Genomic DNA, 12669 nt, shown 5'->3' with positions numbered 1-12669 from the left:
AATCCTGGTGATCAAATTAATTAATTCTAAAATCTAAGGGATTTAATCTATAAATTTAATACACGACTAGAATAAAAGATTTTAAAGTTAATGTTCAAATTAAGGCATTAGAGAAATTAAAAACATAATCAAGATCAAATTGCATTAAATGAAAATCCAAAGAAACAAATCATATACAAGTAGGGACCAAAATGGAAGAAAATAAAGTAGGGTTCAAGCGCCGTGAATACGTAATTTTACAAGGACTCTCACCCTAATTATACCAATTTTATACATCCACCCGAAACCCGACCCGACCCGAGTTTAGAGTAATTCCATCTGACACGACTTTTGAGATAAAACTCGACTCCGACCTGACTCGATTGACCTGAAATAATATAAAATTATTAATTTTATTTAATAAATAGGGACTTAATTGAAAATAATATAAAGTGGGATATTCTTACAATTATCCATAAATATAAAAGGTATTTTTATATGGGTTTGAGTCAAGTCGAGTCGAGTCGGGTTCGGATTTAGAGTGAAAAAAATTGATCTAACCAAAAAATATATATATAAATACCTTTTATTTATTTTTATTTTTTAAAAAAATAAAAGGTATTTATATATATATATATATTATTTTTGTCAGATCAGATTTTTTCACTCTAAATTCGAACCCAACTCAACTCGACTCAAACCCATATTTAAAAAAAACTGACCCAATCGGATCAGAATTCATCGGGTTAGAGTCCTGTGTCCATCTCTAACGACAGGTGACTATATTAAAATTATTTAAATAATTTAGTAATTATATTAACGTAAATTTAAGAAATAGTGGTTATTTCCAGATCAAGTATAATTGGGTGGTCATTATGTAGTCTACCCAAAAAAAAAATTAAACCCAGAGAGGCCAATTTTAATTGGGCTTAGAAGGTTAGGGTTTATACATCAAAAAGACCTGTGAAAATACACCGCCAAGCACACCATATTCGCCCCGACTCTTCAGCCTCTCTTTTAACAGTTCGAAGCTCTACCATCTCTCAATGGATGCCATGGTTTCTTCCGGGGTTTTAACCAGGAATAATACTCCTATTATAAGTCATTTACAACCGAAAAATCTCCAAACTTTAAAAAGCATCTCTCGTTTTAACAATACTAAAAACACCCACCATTTCTCAAATGCTTCCTTTCATCTTTCAACTACTTTTTCCGGCGGAAATCATGTTTTCAAGCAGGTTTTTCTCCTCACTCGGTTTAGATTTTGGAATATTGATTTCTTTTTAATGTTAGAGTTCTGATTCTGCTTGGATTAAAAAAAAGTTTATCTTTTTGAGGTGGTACACGTTAGATTTAACGAATACCTGCAATTTATTAGGTTTTAAACTGGTATATATGATTCTTTATTGTGTTTTAAGTGGCTTGTTTTTGTGGAAGATTAGATATATGTATATTTTTGTTCTAATTTCTTTATTTATTGTAGGTAGTTAATATTTCTAAAGATAATTCTTGTGAGTTCGAATTGTCAACCCTAACCGCGTTATCACCTTTGGATGGTCGTTATTGGGGTAAAGTGAAGGACTTAGCTCCCTATATGAGTGAATACGGGCTTATTTACTTCAGGGTTCTTGTTGAGGTAAATTTTTCATCAGCATTCTCTGTATATATATATATATATATATATATATATATTCATTTTTTAATTTAATTTCGTTGCAAATTGTTCCCCTTCCCTCTAATTTATATGCTAACTTGGCCTTTGGGGCTTTTGGTATTATGACTTTTTTGGCAATTTGTTTGAAATCAATTCACATACATCTGATAAATTGAATTGATCATACAAATTTTGGTTAACATAGTTCGGTTGTGAAAGTTCGGGTGCTGTGAATCAAAAGGCAACGTACGTTGTGTAACACCGGACCTGATATTGCAAACTTTAGAAATGAGTGTGTGAAATGCAAACTATGATACTTGGCTTCAAGTTGAGTGTTAGATATGGTATGTGTTTGATTGGGGTGTGATTATTTTTTCTACTAGCATACTCACTTTGGAAGGATATGTTTTAGAAACAGGTCGTCTGACGAAAATGAAAAGGCAACATATAATGCAAACGTTATGAGCACAGTTTTGGTTGATGTGGATGAATTTAGTGTATCCTCTTTGGTTTCTAGAAGGATACTTATTGATTATAAATTCTGTCAGATTAAATGGTTGCTGATGCTTTCACAAATTCCTGAAGTCATTGAGGTGCCAAGCTTTAGTGCGGAAGCTCGGTTTTATTTGCAAGGAATCATTGATGGGTTTAGCATGGATGATGCCTTGGAAGTTAAAAAGATAGAGAGAGTAACTAACCATGATGTAAAAGCAGTTGAATACTTCTTGAAACAGAAATGCCAATCACAGCCAGAAATTGCCAAGGTTGGGACATACTATTTTGTTTATATATATGCACTCTATCCTTTATGTTTGACTCAGGTTCATTCATTCCAACAATTTGTTTAATTGGTACAAATTGTGATCCATTTTGGATCAAATAACGTTTTCTCTCTGCTTTCAGGTCCTTGAATTTTTCCATTTTGCTTGCACATCTGAGGACATAAACAACCTCGCCCATGCACTGATGTTGAAAGAAGCAATGACCAAAGTCATGTTTCCAATAATGGATGAATTGGTCAAGGCTATATGTAAGATTGCTAAGGCTAATGCAAGCATTTCTATGCTTTCTCGCACACATGGCCAGGTAGAAGAGTACTCTCATTCTTGAAATAATCTTCTTACTCTTAATGTGTCGTAGCCACTCAGCCAATAATCTTTTGATTGATTTTTTGGTCTTTGAACTCTCAACTTCTCAAATTGATGCCACAGAGAGAGAGAGAAAGAGAGAGAGAGAGAGTCATTTATTCGTAGATTACTTCATTTTTTTTCTTTATTTGCATGTAATTTATTACTATCACTTGCTCTGTGGATGGCTGTTATTACGCAATAGCCTAAATAGTTGGTTTCTTTCAGCCAGCTTCACCTACAACCTTGGGGAAGGAGATGGCCATCTTTGCTGTTAGGCTAAGCAGAGAAATGCAAGAAATTTCCCGAGTTAAGATGATGGGAAAATTTGCTGGTGCAGTTGGAAATTACAATGCCCATCTTGTTGCATATCCTAATATTAGCTGGCCTCAAGTTGCAGAAGAGTTTGTGACTTCTCTTGGATTAATGTTTAATCCTTACGTTACTCAGGTGTGTTTCCTGCGTTTCTTCCTCGTTTGTTGTAAAAATAAATACCTAAGTTTAAGGAATGACACTTCTAGTTAGCCTTGTACTGGTATGATATGCAATGAGCTTATGCACTTCACTTGGAATAACATGTTTTTTGCTTGTTTGCAGATTGAGACACATGATTATATGGCAAACCTTTATTATGCGATTATCCGGTTTAACAATATATTGATAGACTTCGACAGAGATATATGGGGCTACATATCTTTAGGATACTTCAAGCAGGTGACTGTTTCGATGCAGCGAGTTGACTTTAAATTTAGAATCATTATTATTACCCCAAACTAATTATCATTTTGTTATTGGAATTTGGAGCAGATAACTAAGGCCGGTGAGATTGGCTCATCAACAATGCCTCATAAAGTAAACCCTATTGATTTTGAAAACAGCGAAGGTAATCTCGGTAAGGCTAATGAAGACCTAACTTATCTGAGCATGAAGTTGCCTATTTCCCGTTGGCAGGTAAGATGATTCTGTTTTAGGATAACAGCTTAATTTTATGCATGTAAAGTTAGTTCGTAACTAAATAAGTATGAGTCTGTTTTAACAAAATACATCTTGTGTTGAATTTGCAGCGAGATTTGACTGATTCGACTGTGTTGAGGAACATGGGGGGTGGACTTGGTCATTCCCTTCTTGCTTACAAAAGTTCATTACAAGGAATAGGAAAGCTCCAGGTATGTTGCATAACAGAAATGTTTCTATCCCCTTGAGTGCATGGTGATCATTTTAGTGCTGAAGGTTCTTAGTAATTAAGTGCTGGATTCAGTTATTCCTTTGTGAAAATTTGGAATTCATGATTCATCTATGACCTGTATTATGGAGCATTAGTATTTTTTTTTCAACTCATAATGATTACCTGTGTGATATCTCGCACAATGCAAATAGCCCTTGCTGATTTTAATGTAAACTGTAGTTTTGGGTGCTTTACTGCATACTTCCATCTCTCTGAAGCTCCATTTTGATTCCAGGTCAACGCAGCTCGGTTAAGTGAAGACTTAAACCAAGCATGGGAGGTACTTGCAGAGCCGATTCAGACTGTATGTATCTTTCGATCTTCATTTATCTTATTCTATATTTTTGTTCATCTTTTTGTAAGCTCAAAGTCATAGTAGCAGTTGGGGTTGGTACATTTATCTTATTCTGTATTTTGATTCATCTTTTTGTTTTAACTTGATCGGCAGGTCATGCGAAGATACGGTGTTCCGGAGCCTTATGAGAAGCTGAAGGAGCTAACCAGGGGAAGGGCAGTTACCAAAGAACGTATAAGGGAATTTATTGAAGGTTTGGAATTACCAAAAGAAGCTAAGACCCATCTAATGAAGTTAACGCCACATTCGTATGTCGGCGCAGCTGTTGAGTTGGCCGAGACGGTAGATTCTGCTGTGAATATGATAAATGGATCTGCGGTCTTTGAGACTGAGACTGGTATAAGTATTAAAACTGGAGTTAATTCTTTGAAATAACAAATTCAGAGAGGGTACAAGGTATGGAAAATTCCCTACAGATACTGTTTATTATGCCATCTTCAAATGATGGAAACAACTGAGCTGAAATTTTGTAAGCAACTTAATTAAAATAAAACCTCAAAGCTTCCAAAATATGATGTATACATTTTTTAACCAAGCTCCGGATCCTGATTTGCAATAAACAATGTTTTCCTTCCGGAGATTTTTAGAAATAATGAGATTACGAAAGTATAATGTTATTTCAGGAATATTACACTACCATTATTGGTAGGAGTGTAAGATTGTAGTGTGGCAGCAAAAATACAAGATTATTTGAATGAATATTTTATCAAATTATCTTTGAGATATATTTTTTTTTTGATAAATTTTAATCAAATTGCAGATATTTTAGAAAGAAACTACAAAAATATTTTAATTATTTATATTATTTAATTTTTTTTAAAATATATTTAACATATAATTGATATATTTAGTATATTAAATTTATATTTTTAAATAATTTCGTAAGTATCATATTCCTTTATATAAAATATAATGTAATATGAAAAAATATAATGTTGCAGTATCAAATGGATAAATATATTATTTTTTAATGTACAAACTTTGTTTTGTAATAATTTAAAATTAAATATTATTTTTTATAATAATATTTTTTAACTCATAAAATTTAAATGATTAATATATTAAATATAAAAAATTTTAATTAATTTTAATTAATAAACTTATTAATATTTTATGAAATCAAGCTCTTTGTTTATTATTGTTATTACGAGTGTAAATGAATAGAGTATTAAGTGAATTGTTTGTGAACCATTCGTATAATGTTCATTTATGTTTGTTTATTAAGTTAAATAAACAAGTATAGACAAAATTTTTATGTTCATTTAATAAATGAATGAACACGAATAGATGTGTATTCGGTTCGTTTATGTTCATGAACAAACTCGTTTATAAGTTCGTTTAGAAACTCGTTTATAAGTTCGTTTAGAAGCTTGTATATATAATAAGCTTATTTAAAAGCCCATTTATTTTTTTATATTTTGAATATTAGTGAAGATACCTACTAAATTGAATATATTATGAAATTTGGAGTTTAAACTATGAATCCTAAGAAGTTTAAGCACTAGTTGTATAGTTTTACCATTTTTCCTATTATAAAACAAAAAAAAACCTTTTCCGTTACTCTCTTTTCCCTTTTATTTTAAATGAACATATGTTCACGAATGATAAACGAACATGTTCGTGAACGATAAACGATCGCTACGACCTACGAACATGTTCACAAACGCTAAAAGAGCATGTTCACGAACATTTAAACTAAGATGTTCATTAACATTAAACGAAAAAGTTCACAAATGTTAAATAAACAAACACGAGCACCTATAGAAATATATAAACGAACACGAACACAATACTTAAAAAATAAATTAACACGAACTGAACATGAACATAGACAAATGAACATAAAACAACATTGTCCTTTCAAGTTCGGTTCATTTACACTCATAATTATTATATTTATAGACTCCTAATTATTATATTTATAGTTTTGAGTAAAATACGAAGAACAAGAATCAAGAATGATCTAAAAGAAAAGAATTGTTATTTTAAATATATATGTAACACCCATCTCCCGTATACCCTTTTGTATAAGAGATAAAGATGTCACATCACTATTATCAATGTTCCTCATTCGAAAACCCAAAAAATTTTGTTTCGTTTTATAAAATATTTAATTCGCTTATAATAAAGCATACATTAACTTAATTAGACTAGCAAATAGAGATATTCAAACACTTCACCATTTTATAACAGTTTAATCCAAATACTATTCAGAGCGTTTTTACTAAACTCTATTACATGCCAACTAAAATATATCAAAAGTAGACATGTATCTCATACGGTTACTGATGACGCGACTCTGGCTTAGATGTCCAAGGATCTCCTTACTCAGCTTGTATTCAACCTACGCGTGAAATAAACACATGTTAAGTATTACTTAGTGAGGCAAAAACTAATCATACAATGAAATCAATATATCATTATTCTTTATCGATCAAATACCAATTCATTATTTCCCATTCATTTTCATTTCTTTGTATTGCACCCGTAGTGCCCATACGATCATTCATAAACATATTATGAATCCCGTGAAATGTACACTTAGTGTCGAAACAATTATTCATCCACATAGGATAAATTCCGTGAAATGCATACTTTGTGCCGAAACGATTATTCATCCACATAGGATAAATTCCATGAAATGCACACTTAGTGTCGAAACAGTTATTCATCCACATAGGATGAATTCCGTGAAATGCGCACTTAGTGCCGAAATGGTTATTCATCCACATAGGATGAATTCCGTGAAATGAACACTTAGTGTTGAAACAATTATTCATCCACTTAGGATGAATTTCGTGAAATGCACACTTAGTGCCGAAACGGTTATTCATCTACTTAGGATGAATTCCGTGAAATGCACACTTAGTGCCGAAACGGTTATTTATCCACTTAGGATGAATTCCGTGAAATGAACACTTACTGCCAAAACGGTTATTCATCCATTTAGGTTGAATTCCGTGAAATGCACACTTAGTACCTATTTGGTAATCACTACATACATATTAAACAATCATACATATATGATTAGTGCAACATATAGTGACACAATTAAATGCACTCACCTGGCTTTTCCCGCTATGAATCCAAAATGCAAGGCTGATTACTCTGGTACTTTGCCTTTGCCCTTAGTTTTGCTTGTCTTGGGAGCTTGGTTTCAATCTACTCAAGTATCCATTAACACAAGCACCATACCCAATGTTCATATATTTTCTAACCATTATACTTAAAGAATACTCAAAATGACATATCATTAACTTTCTATAACTATATTAACCTACGTTTAACATTTCTGGCTCCATAGTATCGATACACTTACTATGGTATCGATACTACTATATTATGGCATCGATACCCCCTTCCGGTATCGATACCAATTTTAGATTTGATGTTACCTGGTATCAATACCCTTACCATGGTATCGATATTACCATACTATGGTACCAATACCTTCCTATGGTATCGATACCATTTTTGCATTTTGTCTCAAAATGGTATTGATACCTTTCCTTCGGTATCGATACTCCCCCTTCGGTATCGATACTAATTGAATCAGTATCGATACTACTTAATTAATTCATCTCATTTTAGCCTATTGTTGAAAACATTTTGATGTTTCGATATAACAAATTAATTAAGTGTTGATGAATTTTAAGATTTTATATTATTCGAATATCAAAATATTACTCCAAGTTTTCAAATGTCAATTTCAATCCTTACTTAAGTGTAAAATTGTGTTTCAATCTTAAAATATTTTTGAAACAACTTTTTACAAAGTATTTCGAACCTTAATCGAGCCAAAAATAAGTTTTAAATAGGGAAGTATCGATACTCCTCATAGGGTGTACTGATACCCCCATGAAAATTTTGGCTCTGAGAAAAACAGAATGCCAAATGGGTACTGATACCCCTCATAGGGTACCGATACCCCTATGCCAATTTTGGCTCCGAGAAAAACAGAATGCCAATGGGTACCGATACCCCCTTAAAGGTACCGATACCCCCTAGTCATTTAATGGTCGAAATATTTGAATTTTATAGTGTAGGTACCGATACCCATTGAAGGCGTATCGATACCCCACACTCCCAATAGCCTTTTTCAAGAGGATTTTCACACTACAATGGCTTTAACATCACCCCAAATGATTCCCAACGGCTAGAATCAATCCAAGGTGTATATAAACAAGTTTCGAAGCCATTGATCAACAAGAATTGAGAGAGAATCAAAAAGAAAGCCTTAAACATCAAGTTTGAGCAATTCAAGCCAATTTTTATTCAATATTCATTTTTGCTTTCAAGAACACTACTTGTACTCAATTGTATTATTCTTGAGTGTTCTTTCTTTGTTCTAGAATTGTGCAAACATCTTACCTTGTAAGGTTTGTCTGTAAGTTTGCGAAATTTGTATTCTTCTCTTTGGGAGAGAGAATTCTCAAGAATTTGGGGTATAATTCTTGAAGGAGTTGTAAGGTTACTCCTTGTCCTTAAAAGAAAGAACAAATTAGTGAATTTGTTAGAAAATCCTTACTGTGAATAGCTAAGGTAGTGGACGTAGACTTTGGTTGAGAAAGTCAAACCACTCTAAATCGCTGTGCAAATATTTTAAATTTTCTACAAAAGCTTCCACAAAATTTTTTTTGCCAATTCACCCCCTTGGCCGATTCGTCAATCGATTAACTCAATAATTGGTATCAGAGCCTCACTTATTTGAAGGTTTAATCTCCTCTTGAGTTGATTCAGGAAGAGTTATATCGATATTCAAGTCATCAATGACCTCTACTTCAAACTTCGAATTTGGTCTTGATTCAATGCTTGTCAACAAGCTTCCTTTCTTCAATGGAGCTAATTATGCTTATTGGAAGAATATAATGAGGTACTTCATTCAAGAAAGTGACATGGGAGCATGGAATATCATAGAAGACGGATACGTCATACTTTCCACTCATTCAAGATTATAGAGTGAATGAGAGACAAGAATGTTCTAGCTCAACTCAAAGGCTATCCATATTATTTTTTATGCTCTTGGACTAGATGAATACGGGAGAGCTTCATCTTGTACAACCGCTAAGGAAATATGGGATAAACTACAAGTCACTCATGAACGCACAAAAAAGGTAAAAGAATCTAAAATTAGTCTTTTAACTCATAGCTATGAAAATTTCAGGATGAAACCGGATGAAGACATCAAAGCTATGACGAATAGATTTTTCGTGATTGTCAATGGTCTCAAATCATATGGAGAGATCATTCCAAATGAGAAGCTTGTGAGGAAGTTAGTTTACTCTCTTCCAAAAGCTTGGCAATCAAAGAAGACGACAATTATCAAGGCTAAAAATTTAAAATATTTAACCCTCGATGAGCTTATTGGTTCTCTCCTCACACATGAAATGGTGCTTCAAGATGAGGAAGACCTCGAGAAAAGGGACAAGACAAAGAAGGAGAGACGGAGAAAAAGAAGAACGTTGGAGTTGCTCTCAAATCCAAAAAATATGAGAGTGATTCTGATGAAGATGACGATCACGAGGAAATGACATTATTTGCCAAATGATTCAGAAAACTAATAAAGCCTAACAGAGGAAGAAAATTCAAAAGAAATGAAGGCTTCAAAACTGAATCAAATGATAATGACCCTATCATTTTCTACGAATGCAAAAATTTCGGGCATGTCAAATACGATTGTCCATAATTAAAGAAAAAAGGGTCAATCCAAGAAGAAGCATAAGGCACACATGGCTACATGGAGCGATGATGAAGCTTCCGATGAAGAGGAACAAGAAGTAGCAAACTTGTGCTTGATGGCTTTCGGGGAGGATTCTCAGGTAACCTATAGCTCATTTAATTTCAAAGATTATTCTTTTGATGAGCTGTTAGAGGAATATACTGGGTTGGCTTCAGATTATGAGAAATTATTTTTAAAATACAAAAATGATATTTCAAAATTGAAAAACGAAAATAATCTCATATCCAAGACCAACATTGATCTTGAAAGTAAGGTCAGAGAATTGCAAATCAAATTAGATGATTTTGAAAAGAAAAAAATTGATTTGCATAATCTACTTTCAAGAGTGAATGATGATCATCAAAAGAAAATTGATGATCTTAAAATTTCTTTTGATAAAGTTGGAATAAAACGTTCTGAAAATGGAGAAAGTTCAAAATCCAACTTTGTTAGAAAAAGTTTTAAAAACTACAATCATAGAGGTCCCCGAATAACCTCTAATGGAAAAATCGTTAGAAGTATATGTGTTCCTAAAGAACTCATTACTACTAAAGATAAGGATATCCTACACAAATGGATACCCAATGGGACTAAGATTTTAAGTACTAATGAATATGGGCCCAAAAGAAATTGGGTACCAAAAATAAAAAATTAATCTATGTTTGTAGGGAAAGGAGCATTGCTACAAGGCATGAGAAACAAGTTCAAACTCATGGTACCTTGATAGTGGATGCTCAAGACATATGACCGGAGACAAGAGCTGGTTCATAGAGCTTAACGATAAAAATGGAGGAGAGGTGACTTTTGGTGATAATTTAAAAGGTCACATTGAAGGTATATGTACTATAGGTAATACCTCTTCCATACAAATTAAAAATGTTTTATATGTGAATGAGTTAAAGAATAATCTATTAGTCAATTTTGTGATAAAGGATACAATGTCTTATTTGAAACAAATGGTTGTAAAGTCATTGACATTGCATCTAATCGGATTATGCTTGTTGGTCATAGAATAGGAAACATTTACATGGTGCACTTAGATTCAATAAATATGACTAATTTATGCCTAGTTTCCAAGGATGAACATAATAGTTGGTTATGGCATAAGAGACTAGGACATACTAGCATGAGTGTTTTACAAAGACTAATTCAAGGAGATTTAGTAAAAGGGTTGCCAAAGCTAAAATTTGATAAAGATAAAATCTGTGATGCTTGTGCTAAAGGAAAAAACAAAAGAGCTTTCTTTAAGTCCATTAATGATGTATCAACTAGTAGAGTATTACAATTTATCCGTATAGATCTTTTTGGGTCAATTAGGACTATTAGCTTGGGTGGAAAACAATATTATTTTGTATTGGTAGATGACTATTGTACATATACTTGGGTTCTATTCTTAAGTACTAAAGATGAAGTATTAGAAAAATTCATCACGTTTTCAAAAGTAATCTAAAACGAAAAAGGTTACTCCATAACTAGTGTTAGGAGTGATCATGGTACTGAATTTGAAATCTTGGATTTACTGATTTTTGTAATTCAAATAGGAGTAGCCATAATTTTTCAGCACTTAGAACCCCTCAACAAAATGGAGTTGTTTAGAGGAAAAATCAAACTTTAGAAGAAATGGCTATAACTATGTTTTGTGAAAATAATTTACCAAAATACTTTTGGGTTGAAGCCTCAAATACCGCTTGTTATGTTATTAATCGAGTAATGATTAGGCATATTTTAAAGAAAACTCCATATGAACTTTTCAAAAATAAAAAGCCTAACATTAGCTATTTTTTTATCCATTTGGATGTAAATGTTTTGTTTTAAACAACGGTAAAGACAACCTTGACAAATTTGATGCTAAAAGTGATGAAGGAATTTTTCTGGGTTAATCCTTAAATTCTAAAGCTTATCGAGTATTTAATAAAAGAACTTTAGTGTTAGGAGAGTTTATACATGTTGTTTTCGATTATAATCTCCTTCTGATGAAGGATTATTGTGTTGACAATGACGTAGGTATTGTAAATATAAATGATGTTAGACATGACGTTGGAGAACCATCATCAAATGAAGAATTGAAAGATGAGGAAACTCAAGATGTTCTCGAGAATCCAACCATTGAAGAAAGGGAAGTCTCTTACCCAAGAGAATACAACTATGTCAAGGATGTTAAAATTATAGGTGATCCATCAAAAGGGGTAACAACTTGATCTTCTCTTAGAAATATATGTAATTATGTTGTATTTATCTCATGTATAGAGCCTAAGAATATTAAAGAAGCATTAAATATGAACATTGGTTTATGTCTATGCAAGAAGAGTTAAATCAATTTGAGAGAACTAAAGTATGAACATTAGTTGAATGGCCTAGTAATAAATCTACTGTAGGTACTAGATGGGTATTTAGGAATAAGCTTGATGAAAGTGGTAATATAGTGAGGAACAAGGCTAGACTTGTTTCTCAAGGCTATACTCAAGAAGAGGGCATAGACTACGATGAAGCATACGCTCTCGTAGCTAGGATGGAAGCAATAAGAATTTTATTAGCATTTGCATGTTTCAATGAATTAAAATTATATCAAATGGATGTTAAAAGTGCATTTTTAAATGGTTTTATAAAAGA

The 12669-nt window shown here is 32.5% G+C and overlaps 1 protein-coding gene across 1 annotated transcript; it reads left to right on the top strand.

Annotated features, from left to right (window-relative positions):
- Positions 1 to 949: 949 nt before the first annotated feature.
- Positions 950 to 4815, top strand: LOC120187487 (adenylosuccinate lyase-like). Its single transcript, XM_039191195.1, has 10 exons — positions 950 to 1217; positions 1463 to 1615; positions 2182 to 2397; positions 2537 to 2719; positions 2989 to 3210; positions 3358 to 3474; positions 3568 to 3711; positions 3825 to 3926; positions 4221 to 4289; positions 4434 to 4815. Exons 1-10 carry the CDS (start codon positions 1026 to 1028, stop codon positions 4713 to 4715), a joined length of 1680 nt encoding a protein of 559 aa, XP_039047126.1. The 5' UTR covers positions 950 to 1025; the 3' UTR covers positions 4716 to 4815.
- Positions 4816 to 12669: the final 7854 nt, after the last annotated feature.

This window comes from Hibiscus syriacus, unplaced genomic scaffold, assembly GCF_006381635.1.
Source record: "Hibiscus syriacus cultivar Baekdansim isolate YM2019G1 unplaced genomic scaffold, ASM638163v2 tig00113725_pilon, whole genome shotgun sequence".
NCBI lineage: Eukaryota > Viridiplantae > Streptophyta > Magnoliopsida > Malvales > Malvaceae > Hibiscus > Hibiscus syriacus.
This window is presented reverse-complemented; position numbering and strand designations above follow the sequence as displayed.